Raw genomic sequence first — 24,162 nt, 5'->3', positions numbered from 1 at the left:
TCCAGCGAGGAATGGTGCTACTGTTTATTGGGGCTTAGAAAGTTGTCACACTACTTGATATCAAGATGACAAGACAGCTTTTCTAGACTGAGTACAGACTTTATAGCTACGACAAACATTGATAGATCTCGCTAAAGTTCATTTTATTATTTCACCATACTAAATATCCACCTAGAATTACGTTACAGCAAATCTATTTACAGTGTAACCTACTGTTGTACGTTGCAACTTGATCCCACACTGAACTTACATGAGTAATGAGAAGACTTTGACCTGTTTGTCATGAACTTTAAAACACCTGGTGTCAGTTCACACCTCTGCCCGCTGTGTAGATTTCTAAAGACATTTATAAGGTGAACTTATGACTTACAGTGCATTGATGGGGTGTGGTGAAGGAGAATTGAGGTCAGTATCTTGCTAACCATTTTCTTGACCTTGCAGCTCTTTGGCAACTGCATAGCAGTTAATTGGAGGTGGATGTTGGGGGTGAAGGTTGTAAAGAAGCTCATGGGCCTAGGTTTGGCAAGGCCTCTGGATCTGCCTTGTATTCATGTTTCCCTAACATAGGTGACTCCTTGTCTTTATCAGTTTTTGACTCCAGCTTAAATACAACACTTGTGAGCATGCATCAAAACTAACAGAGGCGCAGTTTATTCGGCTGCTCCTGTATTTCTACATAATGACACTGTCGATTTTCTAGATCAATCCTTATTTACCGTAAGACAAGATCTTTATGCAGTTGCCAAATATGCATTAGTGCATGGGTGCCAGCTGTCTGTTTCAATAATACACTGAACTACTGTAAGTAAAAATGATTTTTACCATTAGTCTGTCATAAATAGGAAGGAAAAACTCACACTAGATCCAGCCGGATTTGTAACGTTGTCAGATATTTGCTACGTGCAGTGTTTCCTTACTTGCGTTCTGCTTTGTTCATTTTTTTATATATGCTTTTCATATAGCACTAATTTCAAGTAAGTTCTGTTGCAGATAAACAGTGTGAAAGATGGACACTGTGACATCAACTGGTTCTGGACTCTGCAATTACACCATGAAGTGCTAACTCATTAGTCATGGCTAGCAAGTTTGGTTAGCAAGCTTCATCCGTAAACAAATAAGGGGAAGGACACAGAGGTATCTGGTAATTAGTGCTAATTACTAGATGAATTAAATACTACAGTTGTTTTTCTCACCGTCACTGGAACACAAACTTATTTGTGAGACCCTGTTACTGTGGGATCTTTAGGTTCCAAGACAACTGTTCCATCCACTTTGTACCAATGTACCAGTACCAATGACAGCAAAACAGGTCTAGAGCGTGATGCTACTTCTGGGTTTAAAAGCCTCACCTTTACACCAAATATGCCTCTTGTTATTGCGGCCTAACAACTAAATCTCTGTCTCATCTGACCATACAACTTTTCTTCAGAGGGCATTTGGCATTTCTTGGTCAGCACCCTCTCAAGCCAATGTAAAAGTTGCTTCACTGTGGAAAGTGACACTAGCAGCAGTTCCAGCAGTTTCTAGTTCGTGGAAGGCTTGAGCATTAGTTTGGTTCCTGGATTGTTTCGGACCAAATTCTTACAAATTTCCCCTCATCTTCTTCTTCTCAATAAGTTGTACTTACACACAAACTGACAGAACTAATGATTTTGGAATCTGCATTTTTTTTCTTAGAAATACTTTATGACTCTGGAACTGTCCCAATTTGTGTAAATATGCAAATCTCCTTCTTAGATCTTCACTGAGTTCCTTGCACTTCCTCATTGGTCTGCATATTGGTCAGTCCAATGAGTGTTTCATTTTTATGCTAGCAAAGAGAAACTACCAGTTGTGGTCAATCACGATCAGTTAACAGGCTCTGGCCTTGTCATGTTAAGACATTGCAGAACCTTCAGTACCACTTATAAAAAGATTTAAGTAAATGTTTGTATATATTTGTGCCCGTATATATAATTTTGAACCTGTGTGGATTAGGAAAAAAAGCTAAAAAGCATACAAACTTGTGCACCCAGTTCTTGTTTTGAAAGTCATTAAAGATTTATGCTAAACAATTATTCCACCCTTGAAGAAGAAAAGTTCAAAGAAATCATTAAAGGCCTAAAATTACCATAACATTCATGCCCAAGATGAGCGTAAGTAAATTTCTGACTGCAACTGTAGGTATAGCTTAAAAAATAAGAAATGGAGGGAATGACCTAGTTGAATCCCATTTTACCCCTTTAAAAAAAGATGGATACACACAGGACTGCACTTAAACATCTGGCAACTGAAGGAATGTAGCATATAACCACACTCAAAATGTTCAGAAAAAAAGTCACAGCTAATTTCCATTGTGGTATTGTTTAATTATACCACCTTAATCTTGAAGCACTAACTTTAAGAAGATCAAACGTTTTCTTGTTCAAATATACAAAATCCAGACCACACACCATTTAAGTGACCTCTTAAGGTTGCACGCTACATTGTTGTAGATGCAGCTTCACTGAATGTATTCCATGGCTGTTACACTTGCAGTCAAAGTTGTTGTTGTTTTCATGGTTGGGGAAAAACAACATTATTAACTAGCCATATCACTGTCTTCCAATCACAACTTTACACACAAAAAAAACCCAGCCATGCTGCTGTTACCAGCTACAAATCCTGGATATCCCGACGCTGTTTGTTAGAACAGGGAAATGTTAAATTTCTTAAGGCCTCATTTTCCTTGTCTCACATTTACCGTTCCAAGAATTTAAACAAGTCTTTCTTATCTCTTTTCACACACACATTGTCTTACAATGAAAGGTAAGGGTAGAGAGTAAAAAGGAGGGGAGGATGAATTCACACAGTTCATTACTGGCCATCCATCTCTGTGCTGTTGTTGTCCGCAAATCACTCTTTATGTGCTGGCATGTCAGGCAGGGGCTCCTCACTCATTCAAACTAATCTCCCTATTCTGTTTTCTGAGAAACACAGTGAATTCATGCACATCTCTGAGAACTGCCTCCCTGGTTCACAGGCAACCTGTACAACAGGACTGGTACAAGGTCTCTGGCAGGCCACTCAGGGGGCTAAAAGGGCCAAAATACTGGGGCACCAGTGGGGTACGTGTCTTAGCCTAAAGCTAACCTAGCAACAGGCACAGCAGCCTGGCAACTAGCACAGGGATCAGTGGAGTGGAATCTGTCCAGTGTGATTCTTGGCTGTACTAGACTATTAAGCTCCTTGGCAAGATTAAAATTTACACCCTTTACATACACACACAAACACATATACACAGAAACAAATTGGCAAATGGGGCCCTGGGAGGACAGTGACCTCCAGCAGTCAATGTGACAGATTCTCAAGATGGAGTGGAAGATGAGGGAAGTTTAATGCCCAAGACAACTCCTCAATCTCACAAACAAATACACACACCCATCGCTACACACACCAGGGTACTCAGAACACACACCACACCTGTGTGCACTCAAACACCAGCTGCCTCATCACATTGCCAGGTGTCACGTTGTCCTCGTAGAGAGACAAGCATGAAGGATGCAGAAATAAACTGCCATTTATATCCTTTTGCTCTCTCTTTTTCAATTGCATATGCACACGCACGTACGGCCACACACACACGCACAGACAAACAACACATGTTGATAGTTTTTGGGGTTCTTTTTAGTTAGTTAGTTAGTTTTTTAAACCATCAAAATGAAATGAACATGAGGCACAACTCAGGGAAACAATGCCCTCACATGTACCTACTAACCTCACACTTCTCCCCATGGACTTAACTTACTGGTACAGAAGCCTTAAAGGTTGAATTATCCAAAACTTTTTGAGTGATATTAACAAGTCTTACATGTCCCCAACAATGTATATTTCAAGTTTCAGCCCAAAATACCACACCACCCGGAATGCCCTAGGTTTTAAGACCCATTATGGGCTGTTTTAAAGTTTCCACAAGTCATAGTTGTCCCCCTGCTAACACTTACTTTGGCCACATTAGCCGCACTAGGCTACAACCAGACTTTCCTATTCTGGAGGGGACATTTTGATCTGAAGAGTCTCACTTTTTTGCTTTGTTTTTGTTGTTTAGGTGATGGGAAAACATGGGAGAGTTATTTGGTTATTTATAGACTGTATTTAGTTGTTTTTTTATCACTTCACTTGCTATCACACAGTACTTTTTAATATTTTACTGGAGCCATTATTTGTCTTGCATAGTACACAATAACTGGACAATAACTGGACAGGAAAAACACTAGCTTAATCTAAAAGAACACAGTGTTGCTGTGCGCTCTAGTTTTTAGCAGGTTTTTTGTTTATGGTTATACTCACAAACAAACTAACTAATCGATGCAGTGGTAAAGTAGCAGGTATGTGCTCTGAAAGGTCAAATTCCATTATTTTGTTGCTTGTTTTTCCGTCATGTAACTAATAAAGTTAGTTACAAAGCCTCGGTTCCTTGTCAAAAATAGCTGTCCGATAGCAGACCAAGCCCAGAAAACATATTTAATATTGGATACATTTGAACAGAAAGTGATTTTTAAGTTAGCATTTTGGATCAGTTAGCATCAGTGTTAGCAGCATGCTGTAATTCTCCCCTTAGCGCTGACACAGGAAGACAGATGCAACAAGGGAAAATTCTTATTGGCTTTTAAAGCTGGGAGATGGTCTTGTTGCCAAGGAGATGGGTCTTTTATTTTCTTTATAAAAGTCTCATAACACTATAAACCAAACCTTTAAGATTAATGCTTTCACATTTGTGATGTTACTATTGCAATTAAACAGGACTTTGTTTCATTTAAGCGTTCTGCTTTGCCTTGCTGCCTAGACAGAATGCATTACACATAACAATCTCTCCATAACCAAATAAATAGACTGAAATCATTATTTATATTATTTAGTCAATATCAAAAATATTGGCTGTCAAATATGTTTCATATTGTATTTGCTGTAATCCACAATCTTTCTGAAATTATCCAGACTAATTTATTCAGCACTTCAGTGCCTGCTTCAGTGTGTGTAAACTGTCACTGACACTATCTGCTTAGTGACACCAAGTAGCGGTGCACACATAAAAGTTAAGTGCACAGAATGGAATGCAGCCTTGTGTTGCTCCATGTGACGGGCCCCCTCTGAATTAAAGTGATTTAAGTGATACTTGCCTTCTCAACTTCAAAGTGTTTTCACATATCTGAGCGGGTAAGAGGGGAAAAAAACACATTGCGCTGTGATGTTATAAATGTTTGATTTTGTGTGGGCGAATCAAATACTTTGATGTAAACTCTTGGTTGCGTAACTGACTGCAGTTTTAGAATTAAATCACTTAGAACTGTGCACTGAGTACACTGGTCCTTTTAATCTGCAATCAGTTCAATCAGTCAGAGGTCAGCCCTCTCTCAGCCCTCTGGGCTGACAATCTGCACCAGGTTCACTTCTTATTGCCACATTACTTATGGATAAGGGAGAAGGACTTTGTTGCTCTCACCACAGATCAATGGGATTGGGCTCTAATGAAGTGACTTGTCTTCCAACGTGTGTCTCTCTGATGCTTACCTGTAAAGCCTGCACACAGACTTTGCACTCCAGGTAGTAAATAGACTGTTTGCTACCAGAATTCATTACCACTCATGCCATGCTAACATGCTTTTTGCCATCTAAAAACAAACAAACAAAAACAACATACTGTGATTGTCATTTAAAACAAAACTTTGCATTTTATACGTATTACAAAGGATTACCTTCCCACGTCATCAGTGGGAAAATCCCAGCCGATGTTTTTCCGTCTTTCTCCCCTTACCTACGTTGTATTTCCCCCTGTATACTAGGCTGAGATGAGACAGAGGAGGATCACACTCATCCCTGCTTATCCTTCTACTGCATTTTTCAATATCAGTGGAATGTCTGACTTTGTTTGCTCAGTGCTGTGTTACAGCAGGAATGTCATTTTCTGTGTTAGTAGCCAACAATAAGCTCTGGTCAAGGAAAGACAGTCAAGAGGGTCACTCACACCAGCAACGCTGGCCACTGACAACCCATTTCCATAAGTTCATTGAGGTTTACCAAATATTGTCTCAACAGCAACCTAAAAGTATAATCTAAAGCAGATTGGGGCTCGGGGGGAAGGGTGGTGTACCAGGTTTTTTTTCACACATTAAACATGAAGTTCTAGCCACTGCACCGCTTTCAATAAAGAACACTTTATGAGTCTGAGCCATCTTTTAAAGTCCATGTACTGCTTGGAAACATGTGCATGTAAGAATGTCTTGTAAGAATAAGAGTTCCTTCTGTGGTTCTGTTAAAGCTTTTATGTGGCTGTGGTATCAAAGCACTAGATCACTAGCACACCCTGTGTTCCTCTGATGATCTGAATTCTAGGTTTAATTTTCACTAATTTCTGTACATACTCACTCCCACCATTTCCTTTGGTTTATTACCTGTTGCCACACCAGAGATTCTTGGTGTTTCCCGACCAGGCTCCCAAAGGTGTGCTGCAAAAGCTCAATCATAAAGGCCTTACAGATACTGCTAAGAAAGGAAATGATGATGCTGGCTAATGAGAACCATTCTCCTCTGATGACCGTGCGCCTAGGGAGCCTTTCAAGCTAATATGCTTTCAAAGTGCTATAAAACCACAGGGTAGAATATGTCATGCAAGTGAGAAAAAGGAGCCCACTTAAAGGCAAGGTGAAATATGGTATAAAAGGGATGAATAGAGACAGCAGGAAATAGAAGACAGTTGTGACGATTGTAATAAAACTTAAGGACAAAAACTTTGCTTTGTAGTTTAAGTGATCAGGAAGGATGTATTTCATATGTCATTAACTAAACAGAAACTATGTTGACATTTCTCTAAATTATTGGCAAAAGAAGTATTTAGACAACTTTGCAACATTATCCGCAGTCTCGCACACAACAAATGGATGGCCCTGCATATCTGACCAAAAACATTTGACTCACTCCTCCTGCATCTATCCGCAAACCAGACCATTCTGCTAATCCTCTCGTTCCTTCTTCAACAACCCTACTCTGCCCTGCGGAATTCTCTCTCAGCCCCTTGAGCTCCAGATGAAAGGCTGAGGGAAATGGCAGTCATACTGGTAATATCCGCACCGGGACACAGCCACTACATCTGCAGGCCAGCCAGCTCTCTATGCACGGCAGTCCTAAGGGACCTCATTCAGCCCAGGACCTAGAAAGAGAAGATCTAGGGTTGGATTGGCTCTATCTAGCTTGCCAGTGCATACAACCACCAAATCCCCAGTCCACCCTTCTAACCCTTTACTCTCACGGTAGATTGAATCATAGGTCTCTATGTTGATTTCGACTTGAAAGCACCTTTGAATCTTTTTATTTCTCCGTTACCTGTGCTACAACGTAAAAACGGACAGCCTTACGCCTTTTACACTCAAGTGCGTTTAGTTTCAGGCTTTTCTTCTTTCCGTTCTCCTTCACATTTGGCTATTACCCTGAATCATCCAACTTGCAACAATCCACCCTTAATCCTTAGCCTTTTCGCCTTCTTTCGTTGTATTTTTGAACAAGAAAGGCAAAGTGCGTGCTGGGTCCTGGACAACAGCAGGCTGTAGCGGGACTGTGGTCGATCCAGTGTAATCTTACTAACACTAGTGCAGGTTGGCTGTATCCTGCCCAGCTATTCATTTCAGAAATGTAGCTCCCTTGCCAGAATGAACAGCTGCTACACACCTTTTTGGCCTTATAGGCTTTGGAGGAAAGTTCTTTCTATGCCTTTGACATTCAGGTAAAAATACACCACCAACAACAAACCCATTACCTTAGTGTGCTGATACTATGTGGCTAAGTTGAACACTTTCACCAAGGTCAGATTCAGTGTGTGTTTGCCTGTGAGTTTGAGTATGTGAGCAAAGTGAGAAAGTGAAATATCCAGCATTGATAGACGTGAGTGCAGATTTTGCCCCTAGAGGTAAATTCAAAACCTGTTGATGGAGGCCTTCTTGTACCATACAGCCACACCTTTTTAACTATGCAGCACTCTATTTTCTTAAGTAAAAAAGCCACCAATCTAGCTGCTGCTAATTTAAGTTAATTATCAGAATTTACAACCTAAGGGTCATATTTACACTCATGCACACACTTGTGGACACACTCACATCTCAAATAAGGGTATGCAAGGATAGACCAGATGCACAATAATCGACTCCTATAACTTTCAATCTAGTCAGATTTTGATAATTACATTCTTTGACAGGACGCCAAAGAGAAACAATCACTGCCTATGGCTTCATGTTAGACACGTTTACCCACTGAACTGTAAAGTTTGTGAAAAAAATGCCAGGGGGTGTTTTTGTTTTCTTGATGAGCTCACCAGCATTCCTGACAGATGGTGTTTGTTACCAAAAGAGAATTTTACTTTCATGGCTGTACGATTCACACTTTGTCACTGCACATCCCTCCGGCTCAATCACAGGAAATGTTTATCCATGCGATTACTCGTACTCCTCTGAGATGGATAACCTGCCTTCATCTCCTTTTTGTTTTCGTGACTTTTCACACAATACCTGGTAGACTGCCTCAACAACAGCTTTAACGCTATAATAACTTTTCTATTTGAAGTCAAATACAACAGATTTACCAGTGGGATGGAGGGTTTTTTCCCCGTTTTTTTTTCTTCCCCAAGTTCAATCTTAAACTTAAGACTTCATTAGAAACTAAAATCCCATTCTTTTAAACTTGACATTTCTCTACTCTATCTTTTCTCTCTTTTTCTCTGTTTCTGTGTGGATCTTCACAGAAAGCAAGAGACGACTGCCTAATCTGCCAGACTCAGACTATGCTAGTGGACAGACAAATAAAGCACTGTTCCAGCTTCTGATGTACAGAAATTTGGTGTCTCGTCTATTTTCCTAATGGAGAGATAGTGGTTTAATGTGCAATTGTGGGCATTTTAGAGATTAATACGTTAATGAGCTATCTACAAATGAATAGCTCCTTTGGAAGAAGCAGTGCAAGTGTTTCGGGTAATACAGTTAATAAGCCACAGTCACGCCACAAAATGTACCACAGAAGGGGCTCTCATAGCTGCAGGGGCGATGGATAATATGGTTCATTAAAGAATCACAGATTTATTCCCCTGTTCATGGCTGTGGCTATGGCAGTCCGAACATGACCAGGCCTTCCTTATCTGGCGCACAAAGTACACTTGTGTGAAAATCTCCAGGCGAGAGGAGCAGGATCTGAGCCAAGATCAAACCAGGCATTACATCATGCAATCACACTGCACAATGGTATGTCTGATAAGAAATTTTCTTTACCAAATCTTGCCTTGACTATTTGTAATGCTTTCTTTTTAGCCAGACAGTGTAAAGTAGAAACATTGTACTACCAGTTTATAGCTCAGTTTTTTAAAAAGCTGCCTAGTACAGTCCTTTAGTTTTTTTACAGTCATAAATCATAGAAACATCTGTATTAGCAATCTTAAACAAACTGCATTTTCAATATGCAGGAATTGTATCGTCTCAGTAAGACTTGCAGCAGTTTCGTGCCATCTGTGCGATGGCACAGACTGAGAATCTGTTCTCCACAGATTAGCGCTGTTCATTTGCTTCGTAATGAAGTCTCTCTTAGCAGAACAGTAGGCGGTCATGCCCCCTTTTAACATGGACCTTGGGAGCTCTGGCACTGTTATACAGTGGCAAACAACTGCAAAAACAGATGGAAATAAAATAATCTATGCCTACAATGTCCTTTATCTTGACCCAGCTGGGAAATTACTTTAATGGTTGCCAAAGTTGATGTTCGGATGAATGTTTAGTCAATATATGAAACGCCATAAAGGCAGTATCTACCAGTCCCACTTTGTTAATTCACAAAGATCACAGTAAGAAGTGAAGAAGAAGAAGTAACTTCGTAACAGTTAAAGAAAACTGAACTCTTAGGAGAATTTGAAAGCGAAGAATGTGAAAGAATGCCCGTTAGCATAGTTGATATACACCAGACAGCTTCAGCCAAATACAGTGGAGCAAAAAAGTATTTAGTCAGCCACCGATTGTGCAAGTTCCCCCACTTAAAATGATGACAGAGGTCAGTAATTTGCACCAGAGGTACACTTCAACTGTGAGAGACAGAATGTGAAAAAAAAATCCATGAATCCACATGGTAGGATTTGTAAAGAATTTATTCGTAAATCAGGGTGGAAAATAAGTATTTGGTCACCTCAAACAAGGAAAATCTCTGGCTCTCACAGACCTGTAACGTCTTCTGTAAGAAGCTTTTCTGTCCCCCACTCGTTACCTGTATGAATGGCACCTGTTTGAACTCATCATCTGTATAAAAGACACCTGTCCACAGCCTCAAACAGTCAGACTCCAAACTCCGCCATGGCCAAGACCAAAGAGCTTTCGAAAGACACCAGGAAAAGTATTGTAGACCTGCACCAGACTGGGAAGAGTGAATCTACAATAGGCAAGCAGCTTGGTGTGAAAAAATCAACTGTGGGAGCAATCATCAGAAAATGGAAGACATACAAGACCACTGATAATCTCCCTCGATCTGGGGCTCCACGCAAGATCTCATCCCGTGGGGTCAAAATGATCATGAGAACGGTGAGCAAAGATCCCAGAACCACACGGGGGGACCTGGTGAATGACCTGCAGAGAGCTGGGACCAAAGTAACAAAGCTCACCATCAGTAACACACTACAACGGCAGGGAATCAAATCCCGCAGTGCCAGACGTGTTCCTCTGCTGAAGCCAGTGCATGTCCAGGCCCGTCTGAAGTTTGCCAGAGAGCACATGGATGATACAGCAGAGGATTGGGAGAATGTCATGTGGTCAGCTGAAACCAAAGTAGAACTTTTTGGTATAAACTCAACTCGTCGTGTTTGGAGGAAGAAGAATACTGAGTTGCATCCCAAGAACACCATACCTACTGTGAAGCATGGGGGTGGAAACATCATGCTATGGGGCTGTTTTTCTGCCAAGGGGACAGGACGACTGATCCGTGTTAAGGACAGAATGAATGGGGCCATGTATCGTGAGATTTTGAGCCAAAACCTCCTTCCATCAGTGAGAACTTTGAAGATGAAACGAGGCTGGGTCTTCCAACATGACAATGATCCAAAACACACCGCCCGGGCAACAAAGGAGTGGCTCCGTAAGAAGCATTTGAAAGTCCTGGAGTGGCCTAGCCAGTCTCCAGACCTCAACCCCATAGAAAATCTGTGGCGGGAGTTGAAAGTCCGTGTTGCTCGGCGACAGCCCCAAAACATCACTGCTCTCGAGAAGATCTGCATGGAGGAATGGGCCAAAATACCAGCTACTGTGTGTGCAAACCTGGTAAAGACCTATAGTAAACGTTTGACCTCTGTTATTGCCAACAAAGGTTATGTTACAAAGTATTGAGTTGTATTTTTGTTATTGACCAAATACTTATTTTCCACCCTGATTTACGAATAAATTCTTTACAAATCCTACCATGTGGATTCATGGATTTTTTTTTCACATTCTGTCTCTCACAGTTGAAGTGTACCTCTGGTGCAAATTACTGACCTCTGTCATCATTTTAGGTGGGGGAACTTGCACAATCGGTGGCTGACTAAATACTTTTTTGCCCCACTGTAGTTGAGCAGACTCACAAATGAGTTCAGCCTTGTGTGGTGTGATGTGCGTCTCTGATAATGTTTGCTATCTCTTGGCATTAGACTTCAGAGAAGCAAAAAATTCTGTCTTACAATCAATTAATTAATTAATTCTGTCTTCTTGTATTTGTCTAATACAAGGGCCAAATGTGTAATATTACTTTATAGCCCATTACCTTGCCAAAAGGTGTGATTTGATGGAAAACACACTTATAAAGCTAAAAGACAGTAAACAATGGGTCATTTTTTGAAAAATTACTGGAGGTAGTTTAGGAAATCCCAGACAGCATTTTGCATTGATTATCTGGAATACTGGTGGTAGAACTCTGACCAACACTGGATTTTTTCATCCGCACTGTAACAAGGAGCTGGGCTGAGAGGATCTTTCCAGAACTGCGTGTAACTGGACTTTTTCAGTGATATTTAACTGTACCGTATTGTTTTATTTTCCTCTTTTCTTCTAAGTACAAACAGTATTACGCTGTTCTGATTAAATATTCCCTTACTTTGGGATTGTGCCTTCAGTGCAATCTTCAGGACCTCAGTTAAATAGAATTACTTTGTCTTGTCTTAAAAACAGGTAGAGAAGAAATTGCTAGCAGTGTCGACCTTGAGGTTACAGGGCTGAACTGAACAATATGGGTTGTGTTTGTTTCAATAAACAGCAGTTAAATGTCATTTAAACAACCTGTTAAAATGACAAAGCTTTGACTGCTGCAATCTAGAAGAAAAAGGCCATGCAAAAAAACTGCTGGGTGTCTAAAAAAAAGTGTGGCCATGTTGTGATAGTGTTAAGGGGTAAGTGAAAATGTAATGAAAGGAAACGGAGAAAGACTGACAAGCAGTATGTAAATTTGCAATTATAGTCACAATCGTAAATACACTTCAGTCTGTGTTGTACTTAATTGCTCGTCATTAAAATATATATTTTAATGTGCATGCAGTCATCCAAATGTACGACATGTGCTTGTCTGGGTTTGTGGTGGACAGAGTAAACATGGTACATGCTACATATTGAGAGACTGCTGAATCAGCAGCTGAAACGCTGGCAGTCTGAGCCGAAGAGGCTCAGCTTACTCAGCTGGGATTTTATTACTTTCCCTCTTTGTATTGCCCGTCCACTTCCTTCTAGCTCTCACTGTATGGTATCTCCAAATGGTCTATTTACCAGGTGCATTGAAAAAAAAAATCAGTTTTAAAGTACAACAAGGCTGACACTAACACTGGTTGCAGTTGTCTCTTTTTTCACTACATTGCTTGGGAAAAACAAAACACCATGGTAATATGGTGTTAAAAATGTAAAATCTCTGCAGGAGATAAAATATTCATTAAAATGAAAATGTCCAATAGAGTGTGTCTGTAAGTAAGCAAGCCATCTTTTTGATTTGGCATCTGGTATATAAGGTACTTATATGCCACCACCTTTGCTGGAGCCTCAGCAGAGTGTGAAAATGTGATTTGAGGTGAATATCCTTTGCCAGGTAGGAGATGAATAAAAGAGAGAGTTTGTGACAGTTCTTAGAAAACAATAACAGGGTCACTTAGCTGAAAAAAAGAAAGCACACTGTCTCTCCAGAGGCAGGCACTTCCTTAGTTATATAACGCAATTGATATTCTAAATAAACACGCAGACTTCGTGTGGAATTGTGCTTGTATAGTGAGTGTTTTTGCATGGAAAGGTGTGACTTACAGTGTTTGTCTTGACCGTCTCCTGAGGCTTGACAACCATCTTCATCATCACACTCTGTGGTGCTGCCCTCCTCCCTTTTCCCACTGCCCAGCTCTTCCCAGTCTTCCATTTCTGCCAATTCTGGAAACATTTCCTCTGTGTCCTGCATATGCACAGAAATATGGTTAATGCATAAGATTCCAATATCCTGCATGTGAAACACTGTGAGCAACTTTTAATATAGATAACATATGATATACTTTAACATAAGTTTCTTTTTGATACTGCAAGCTGCAGATCCTTCAAAAATCTGTCATCTGTTGGACTGTTGGATCATAGTGGAAGATCCCATTACTCCTGTATAAATCTCAGGACACTTTCTGAGAGCAGAAAGGTTCTGAAATGTAGAAAGGTTTGGCAGAAAACAAACCAATTATACAGTGGCAGTTGTTAATTCTTTTGGTGAATTATTCTAATTTATATTAGGTATTAGTCTATATACAGCTGAAATAAGACTTTATCAGCCTGGCCCATCAGGACCATATCCTTCCCTCCTGCTGTGTGGCCACCTAATTGGCTTTGTTGGCCCTTCATGCTGTCCATCATCATCAGGGTGGTCTCTGCTCCATAACACCATGTCTGACAAACTCTCATGACACAATAAGAAAACTGTACTTTGCACATTAAGTTCAAAATAAGGGCATAGATATCAGAACTTTGGAATATGTGAAATTATAGATGGATGCATTTGCACACATGTGTGAATACACTGTTAAACCTGCTTTACAAAGTTTACAAGATCATTCCTGGGACTAACTGACCTTAAAGGGAAGGCACAACCAGCGAAGACATGTTGAGAGGTGAATGAGAGGCATGGAGTTGGCCCCATTCCTCTCATTCACCTCTCGACATGTCTTCAGGTGTTGTGGGATTACAGATGTCTTTGCTATTGACACCACCCCAGTGACTCACTCATACACCTGACAACAGAAGAACAAGTTCTCTCCTAAGCCTTCAGTGCCCCAAAAGAAACATTTCACAAAACCAGACAAGTTTATTTATAAGAATTAGAGTGCAAAGCTTAAGAGAAACAAGACAGAGAATCAGACATGCTAGTGGTCCAGTGATAACACACTCATCCCACGTGATGTTTCAAACTACAGTAAACGTTAACATGCTATCTTCAACAAGCTTAATGTGCTTCTACAAAGGGTGGCTGTCAGTCTGCAACATGTTCCAAGTGTGTGGATTCAGGAAAAAAAAAGTTTCCTGAAAAGCTTGTTGTTCATATAAGTAACACAAAGAAAAACCAATGTTAAGTGGGCTCACCATGTAGGTCCAAAAAAGTGTCTGCACAGACTATCATGGAATTTACATTCTGCAAATTCCCACAGACCCTTACAGACTAACATAAAGGAATCTCAACTGTTAAAGGTATGTGTCTTAAAATGTATATTTTGACTTGATGATAGCACAATAAGAAAAGTCTCATGGTCCCAAAAAAGATGCATAAGGATAATCTAATAACCTCAACTAGCAGGAAAAAAAAGCAAGGAAACAGATTAATCGCGCTCATGGCAACTAATTTATTTGCTAATGGCAAAGAAAGGTTTAATTTTCAATTAATAAGATGTTTCATAAGAGGTTTACTTAAAACAAAAACTAGATGTCAAGATAGTCAAAGCCCCAAACTGACAAACAGAGAAACTGAAGCACAAACCAAGGAAGCTACACGGAACTGAATTTAACTTAAGATAATAAATAAATGCTTGTTTGGGTACCAGAGTTATTCAAACAGACATATTAGTATTCTTTTTTCCTTTTTCTTCTTCTATCACATTAGTGATTGCAGATGCTAGAGAAAGACATTTAGAATGGTTTTGACTCAAGCTGGTACTTTTACATGATAATCGGTATACTCATTACTTCCATCATGTTTCACATTCAACCACATTCAACCAATGTGAAAGTACATCTTCTCACTGTGGCCTGAGAGAGTAAAATGAGATGATACAGCTATAACCACTTAAGTACAGGCTGATAAACCAGATCTTGTACATTTCATTTAAAAGTGAAAGTCATTGGTAAAACTGGATGTCTTAATTTTCACAAGTGTGAATAAATTACAATAGGAGGGGAACAGGGTGAACAATATTTGACAGTTGTTAGAGTTCCATATTTTATAGTATGAGTTAATTCATATTACAGTTTGCTGACAGACTAATGACTGATAACTGAGACAATCTGGGAAAAAAGAGAAAGCAATGTTCTTGAATAAGATAAACCCATTATGATTTTTCTATCATGTAAAGCAACTAAATAAATTCAGTGTGCATTACAGCAGTTCACACCCAAATGCTCTGCTAAGCAGCATAATGTTCGCCATCACTTGATGCCAGCGTGATATTAAGCTTATAACTATGGCACTGAGTGGATGTTTGACACAGTGTTGCTTGGCCCAGCTGTCCTTAAAGCATGTTAATTAGGGAGTGAATCAATTAAGGTGTTGTTGCTGTGGAAACCACGGTTAGTATAATTGTTGGTTTGTTGCTGTCTACTGAGTGCAGGGTGTTGGGTTATTTTTGTTAAGTCATGATTGCTAAATGGTCAAACTAAAGTCCTTCCTTTACAATTGTAACATAGCGAGGAAGCAAATTTATAATTTGTCTGTGGAGCTAGAGACAGATATGAATAACATGAATGTATAATGTGATAGAAAAAGACTGCTTCTGCTCTGGATTTCAATGAGCATCTTAAGCACTTTCTTAAAATGGCTTGTATTTATTTAATTTTCCTTCTCGCTTTAGAGCAGAAGCCATCAACACATCAAGGGAGCGTTTGTTCACAGGCAGCCTGCTAAGCTGTGTCAGTTTTTTTCAAATATAAAATATGCTACAAAAAGAAAACAACAAAGAAAACCGTAACAATATGTTCAACAACACAAAGGTTGATCTGTTTATGAGAAATAACAACAACAACTCAAAGGGTCATCCTCCTGATCTGTCTCCAATGAGGTACAATGAGTAGACAAGTGGGAACAATATCTCAATAGCAGCAGACTTTACATTATGGATAAGTCAGAGATTTACTGTGCCTTTGAGATGCAGACAGATGGTTTTGTTCTAACATGACTCGTCACTCTCTCTGACATGTCTGTGTACCGTTGGGTTAGAACGACCTATTAGAATTGAGAACATGTATATGTATTTACATTTCATTTCAATTTAAACTTTCAATAGAAGACTGACAAGCTATAATTTGCGAGCGCAATTAACTTTACAATGTTTTATGATAATCAGAAGTTATTATCGTTAATGCCATCATCTATATATACTGAATGCCAACAGTTTCCGAGAAACAACAAAGACAAATGAAAGATTTTCAAGTCTGGGAAAGAAAACTGAAACATTTTGTTGTTTTTCTTTTTAAAAAAGGAGCACAGACAGGTGCTTGAACAACTTGCAGTTGTGTAAGCTGATGGGTACGGCGAGGGCACAGATACAAGATACAAACCTTTTCCTTTAAGGCTTACCTTGAAATTACCCTGGCATCCAAGGGCAAATCAGGTATTCCAAAAAGGCTTTGAATAAAATCCCAAATCATGAAATATTTTCTAGTTCCCCTCTCACAGTGCCAACTAATGCACCTCTCTCTTTCTTTTCAAAAGCATTCTTTAGTTAGAGGATGATGCGGCAGGTTTGAGAGAATCAAGGGCTGAATTCCTGCATTTTTTAATGCTTCCTAGTCACGCTAAAATCTGTACTGCCAGGAGTAACCAATCACCTTGGAGTCTAGAAGAAAGACTGAGCTGTATAGATTCTGCTGTAATGTAGACATAAATGGGACATCTAATCATGAAATGTAAAAATGTGAAATGTGACCACTTGGCATATGATGAAACCTACTGCAACAGTTACAGTAAGCATTTTCATATGGCTATGCATACATTTAGGGTATGATTGGCAACCTTGCGGACAAGGATCATAAGTCCTATCCTCCATGTGCCCACATCTGCTCTTTATCAGCCCTGTCTGAAACAGTATCACCTCATCGAGGGCAGTGGTGATAAAACTGCATATGCGGGCAGAAAAAAAGGAAAGCAAAGGAAATTCTGGAGGATACTGAAGGAAAAACTGACAGCGGTGAATGTCTGCATAACATAAGTACTCTCAACTTGTTGAATGAAATTGGCTACATTTTCTCACATACTGTTACGGCCAACAATGCTTTTAAGTAAAAACAAACATCAGCTGGGAGACAAAATATGAGTGTTTAAATATCCGTTATGTCTGTGTGTCTGTGGATGTCCCCAATTAAAGAGGAACTGGATGCAATTATCTCTATTTCTCACACTGCCTGACAAAGAAAAGGCGGCTGGGAGAGAGACGGAGCGAGGGAGAAGCTTCTTCTAAAAGTATAGGAATGAAAAGATGAAAACGGTGCATCCTAAGAAGAGTGACAGGTTCAAAACAAACTCTGGACAGCCGCAGTGCTCTGCCATCCATACCTGCAGTAGCTGTACTGTGCTGCTTGTGTATATTAATTATACCTGTTATGGTCAACAAGACTGTTCATAACTATAAAAGAGCCTTATCCATGTGTATGTAGAGCAATTGTTATTTTCTGATGGCAGCAGTGGTTTCATTATAATATAGTTTATCATAGCTTCGTTTTTATAATTTAAATTACTCCGTCTGTCTACAGCAGCCTTCATATTCCCCACATGTTAAGAGAGAAAAAATCATGTTTGGATGCAATTGCAAAATACAATTTGGGCAAATTTATAGGGGAAACACAGAGAAAAGCTATAGAAGGATCTGTCTTGGTGAACCAAATCTTGAATATAATGAGCCAGAGGTGTTCACATGGACTAATTTTGCATGACATTTTATTAAATCAGTATGAAATCTGAAAACAGATGCTGTTTGTGGAAAAAAAAGTCCACCTAAGTTTCTTAGAACTCTGAGCAATGTTTTCAACATTTTTCAACAACTGCCGAGCCACACCTCCACTACAAGCTAGCACAAGCTGATTGAGTTTGTCGCTGTTAGTGACACTCTGTTGGACATGCCCTCATGTAACCCCCATTAACCTAATCGCTGCATTAGATTGTCACACCCTGCTCCTGTAAGGTACTGACTGAAACAGCTCGTGTGTGGAATATATGCGCACGGGAACAAACTTTGACTTCTAACAGCTAAGTGATGGAAATGTTATTTAAAAATGCGTGGCAGTTTCGGTGACATCAGCATTTTTCTGAGTGCATGTTCCGACAGCTTCCTGCGAGAGGTGTGCGGGTCGAAAGACAGCGAATGGTGCTCATTTGCTGCTGGGAAGCAGATTTTTTAGACATGAAAATCGGCTTCAGATGTCCTTATAAAGGAGCAAAAGGTTTGAAGAGCTGACTTCAAGGCACCAATCCAGTTTACACACCATGAATACCAAACATTATCAGGATAATCAACCCACTTACTGGGTCAAATCAGTGTAGCTTCTACACTACTTGTGCTTTTACTAAGGCCAATATGCTGGGAAAATTAAATTAGATTGTGGCTTACTTTTTCTCTGAGATATCCATTTCTCTTCTTTTTCTATTTCAAGATTTCTCTTCTTACCTGAAGCCTTTGAAAATATGTTTATTTATCTAATGTAAAGTAAATTAAATCAGTGTGTCTCGAAATGAGATATTCAGAATCCCAACTGAAACAGATCAGGAATTTAGTGCCAATTTGCAGCGATATGATCAATTTCACTTTTATGCCCCATCATCCCAAATGGAAAAGTGAATAATTTCACATAAAAACCCAGCATCTCCTTGATTCAATAACATTTACTAAAAAGGAGAAGCCACATGAGTCTGTAATCCATCTTGGTGATAACCTTAAGAAAACAGTCTTTAATATGGTTTTACAAATGCATACCATAGCAGATTGAAAAAGATTAAAAAGGGGGATTTGGAAAAGGGATTTTTGAAACCGTGTCCCAAAAACACAACCAGCCACATATTTTCTTAACAGGACAAGAATCACTGTATTAAAATTATAACCCAAAAGGCAAGCAAATACAGTATTACCCAGTGAAGAAAAACATCCACAGTTCACTGAATTTTTATGAGCTTTGCATCTAATTATGGCATTTAAAAAAAAGTTATATTTAAATTACAGTCTGGGTTCATGAAGTCTGGTTGCCAAGTGAATGGAGAGCTCTGGGCAGTGAGACTTGTTGCTGTATCGTTGCCACAGCAGCAGTAAAGAGCAGCAGAGCTCCTGTGAAGACCAACTCCATCATCTTCTTCAAGTGGAAAGAATTTGTCCCCTCCCTGTGACAGGCTGCCAGCTCAGCCCGAGCTCTTTCTTCATCCCTGGACTCCACTAACTCTTGAGAGCTCAAACCCTTTCACACTGCTGCAGGCATTGCTAAATCATAAAAGAGATGTATACTGAAGTCAGAAAGTCCGCTGAGAGCTGTATATCTATAAAACCGATATACTTTAAAGAATCAGCTGTTTATCTGTTTATTTTAACCGTTTCTAAAAAGCAAGCACAATTAAGTCTATCTAACAAAGGCACATAGAACTCTGAGTCTCTGAGTCTGTGCAGCAGCTGATAGGGCCATGGACTGACTGGACCCAGAAAGAGGATATGCACAGTGTGGGTCTAAAACAAGCGTGGCTTCTCTGATGTGGAACCTATCTGGGCCACTGGCCAAACAAGACAGCAAAGCTGCAGTCAGTCCCATCAATCACATGTCAGCCTCACTATATTGCATCTTTATGCTTTCCAACTCTCTATCCTGCAACCGCTTTCAAAATTGTTAATGCTATTGCCCCTTTATAGGCGTGAGTCTGAGTGAAATAAAGATAGAAATAAAGCATGAGAATCAGCGTCTGAGTGTTTTGGGGGTTTTTTCCTACCCTGAATGTTGCCGCTGACTTTTCATTTACAAAAGTGCAAAGTGACAAACTGACAAATGATCTGGACTTAATAATCACATGGAAACAGATAGACCGTTGTGAAATGATCCCCACCCAAAAACAGCTGGACTGATGGCTAAGAATCAGAAATCTACTTTGAAGCATTTATTGTCCGGATTAGCAACCTTTACAGGCAAAAAGAAAGAAAAGGAGAAAGAGGAGAGTTAGAGGAGGTACACAGGGGAGGACAGGGGAGTTGGCCTACTCATTTAATGGACTATTTTATAGAAGGTCAAGATTTAGCCTTGTCCCGTGTGTGTGTGTGTATTTTAGTTTTATTTCTAGATGTTATGTCCTTGATTTAACGTGGAAATGTTGTGTGCATGTCCTCTAGCTCTATCCCCGTGTGTACTGTATGTGTAGGGTTGTGTGGGTGAAACTCACACACATACTCATTTTGTAAAGGGATCTGAGTGCTTAAACAGAAGGGTGCCATGGTTAGATGATGGGTCATAGTCTGCGATATATCAAGAGTAGTTTTCCAATCCTCTTAGTGCCACAGTGCTCAGAGTGTAACTGCTCTTCAGTAGGTAAAAATATACACGTCTTTAAGCCCACTAATCCCGGAAATTGAAGTTATTCAAATCTGGAAAAAGCTGAGATTAGACCTTCTCTGAAAAACCTGCAATATCTTTTAAGCTAAAAAAAAAAAGAAAATATGGATATGATTTAAAAGCAGTCGGTGTGCATTTGTTATTTGTCAGCATCTAATTTCCATTTAAAATGAAATAAATATCCACAGTAGTTCAAAGGATGAAAGAAGACAAACGCACGGCCTAATTATCCTCCTAACATCGACACACAATCGAAATCTTAACCTCACTTCTCACTTCTCCTAAACAGTCGTTTGAAGAAGTGAGGACTTAAAAGTGTTGCGAGCATCTGAAACTCAAAGGAGTTTTTGAAAAGATGAAAGTGGGGGTACAAGCATGCACGGAGGACCAACACTGTGCAGGCTATGCTTTGAATCATCTAGTCCATGAGAGTAAACCAGGCAGACTTTTTTTTAACCTTTTGTTACTGTCACAGTCACACATTATACTATCAAACTATTTTTTTGTTGTTTGTTTTAGGTTTGCTCCATGCTCCCAGGCCCCCTCAGCAGCCCACTGTATACAAAGCAGTGTGCGTCTTTCCAATAGCACACCTGAATCTCAGAGCAATGAAAAACTTCCTTTTCCAGTCCTTGTTTATGAATGCAGATAGATTTTAAAAAGCAAATTAATTTTCAGGTATTTCAGGTAAATTGCATGTTGCATGTTTTGTGCCTTTACTTATCAACTGTTTGCCAGCATCCAGCAAAAGTATGCTCAAAGGTTATTGATGAATTGAAGCTTCTGGTTCCAAAAATGTTCAGAACATTCAGAACAAAACCACTTTTATCTGGCCTACAGTATTTGTCTAAATAGTGACCATCTTTGCTGTCAGGCATAGATGAACTTTAAAAGTTAATATGCAGCATTTCAGAAAACATACAGTTTTATTTTCTCTTTTTTAGTGTTCCTATGTCTGCAAATCTGCATCTTAGCAAGCAATCTGTTCACACAGGTATGAGCACATGTGATGACTTGTGCTGTAATCTCTAGTTCGACTGGTTGATAGCTTGGTTGATATTTGTTTATTCAGCCAAATTCTCACTGATCAGCCAATCTTGTCACCTCCTGCGTGTTTTAGTAGCTTTTAATTTTCCCAAATGAATGTATCCTGTTCAATTAACATTTACATTTTGTCGGTGTTATTATGTTCAAACAACTTCCCCGTTTAGGCTCAAGGCTTTGAGTGCAAATACATCAGAACTCGTCGATTTCCGTGTTTGCCCTAATAATTCATTTATAACAGCATTCACACCAAACCACAGATTCACTAGCTCCTCGGTCTCGCAGGAGCACACACCTACACCGAGACCAAGCTGAACGTTTCTTCTCTTATCACCCCCCACCCAGTGCCGCCAATCGATTGGTTTGAGAGTAGTAACGATTCCAGTCGACCAAGACTTTCTTTGGTTGACTGTCACTTCATGCAGGCTAACACTCTGTGATACTCTCTCTTATCTGGCACAAACATAAAGCTCAGTCAAGCTCTGGCACCTAGTGTAGATGCAAGGTAGGCTTTTCAAGTCTGTAAATGTCAACAGGACACCCGCTCAACTCTGCATAGTTTCCATGACAACGAGGCACTTGACAGCCACCAGCACAATGGGATGTTGTGGTCTAACAGGAATGATCTTGAACTGCCAGTTAACAGGTTGAGTGATATATAGTGTGGCTGCTGTACAGATGAAAGAGTAACGAGTGACACTATCGACTCAAATAAGACTAAAACAAAAATACAGTTAATACAGAGAAAAAGGGAAATCCATAAGATGGAAGCATGGGAAACCACACAGGTATAAAAGTGGTCAAACGGAAAAAGCAAAGTGAGATATAGAGATAGAGCTCTAGTCATCGCTGCACTTTCTATCTGTGGCCATAATTTTTTCAGGGCAACAAAAGGGCAGGCGGGCAGAGGGGAACCAAATCCTGGCCCGTTTGTCTCCTCAAATGGCCTCTAGGGACTGTCTGAAATGGCCCTTTTCTTCTTGGTTCTTTTCAGCCCTAAACCCCATCTACATGACAAACAGTGTCACTTTGAAGCTGCCTGTGTCATCTATGCTATCTGTCACTCATTCATGACCTTTTGCTCCTGCCTCTCATCTTTCTTTTTTTTTTCTTTCCACAGTAATTCCCTTTTTTGTCACTGTCTCCCTTTCACACACTATCCTTTTCATTTATCTTTGATATCTGCCTCTGAGCTCAAAACAAGTCTTTGGATCAAAAGAAAATGGCAAGGACATTTCAGTAGTTCTTTTGACAATGTGTCATAGCATTTGAGTCCTTATAAGACTTTGAGTTGCATTTGTCCACAACCAACAATCATCAAGTCTGTATTATTAGCATTATTATTATCTTCTTAATTCCTCTTGTTATTAATTACAAAACACAACAATTAGACCATGTGCATCCATCACAGTTAAGCTCTTTACTCAAAATCAGAGTTTTAATGCTAAAATATAAATATTGTTGTTATTCATAAATTTTCAAACAACTATTTGACAAGAAAGCTGAAAAATTGACAAAAAGAAGAGAAAAAAATTATTAGATTCTGAATTACAGCTATTTACTTGCATTACTGAACAGACCAAAATGGGTTTAGTGGTTGAATGTTATTAATATGTCCAGTGTGCTGGCTCACATTTTAGTGTTAAAACATGAATTCAGTTTGTTATTCTACTAATGAATAAGCACACATTTTATAGTTGTAAACACATTTTTGACAGATTTCTATTAATATTTTCTTGTTTTTATGATAGCTGGTCTAATAAAAGAATTAAACTATGCATATGATAACTGAAAAATCCATCCTACCGTGTTGAAGTTCTCCAGCCTCTCCTTAGCTTCAGCGACTGTGCACTCCACATTGCGAACTTTGACCTCTGGGTTATTCCTCTGGGCATACAGACCATTTCCTACAACTCTGCCTGTATAACTGTGACAAAAAAGAAAGCCGGAATCAATTTAGTCGCCAACATCATCTTTATGCTGTTAACATGCAATGCTGAATGTATTTGTTAATATCAGAATATTGCTAATGTGTTATTGCTGTGAGTTGCACAATTTAATATGACTCTGTGATTTATCACTATGGAAATATACCTCGGACGCTACAACCAATCAGAAACACACACTATGCCAGGCTCCTGGTTAGACTCCAGCGTCTTTATAATTTGCCTCATTTGTCAACAACATATTGTTAAAAAGCTCCATTATGCATCCTCTCCTGCATCAACACTGAAATCTAATCCAGATCATTTAATGATGCTTTTCATGGTCTTGTGTGAGGAAATATTTTAATGATAGCTGAGCTCTGCCTTGTAAAAATTGTGATTGAGAC

General features: G+C 39.5%; 2 protein-coding genes across 5 annotated transcripts in view; one reads left to right on the top strand and one right to left on the bottom strand.

Annotated features, from left to right (window-relative positions):
• LOC309693852 (uncharacterized protein) overlaps positions 1 to 24,162 on the top strand; it is a 548,750-nt gene that overhangs the window by 370,958 nt on the left and 153,630 nt on the right. The window lies entirely within an intron of this gene.
• The window catches only part of gpc5c (glypican 5c), a 109,874-nt gene that overhangs the window by 10,732 nt on the left and 74,980 nt on the right, over positions 1 to 24,162 (bottom strand). For all 3 annotated transcript variants that reach the window (XM_082513443.1, XM_082513442.1, XM_082513441.1), the window contains 2 exons: positions 23,637 to 23,757; positions 13,281 to 13,422 (listed from right to left, as the gene is read on the bottom strand). In XM_082513443.1, the coding sequence (XP_082369569.1) occupies positions 13,281 to 13,422; positions 23,637 to 23,757 (263 nt within the window). The remainder of the gene's footprint in view (positions 1 to 13,280; positions 13,423 to 23,636; positions 23,758 to 24,162) is intronic.

The sequence above is a fragment of the Aulonocara stuartgranti genome, assembly GCF_965226115.1.
Source record: "Aulonocara stuartgranti genome assembly, chromosome: 18".
In the NCBI taxonomy this organism is placed as follows: domain Eukaryota; kingdom Metazoa; phylum Chordata; class Actinopteri; order Cichliformes; family Cichlidae; genus Aulonocara; species Aulonocara stuartgranti.
The sequence above is the reverse complement of the archived record's forward strand: the minus strand, read 5'-3'. Positions and strand labels throughout refer to the sequence as shown.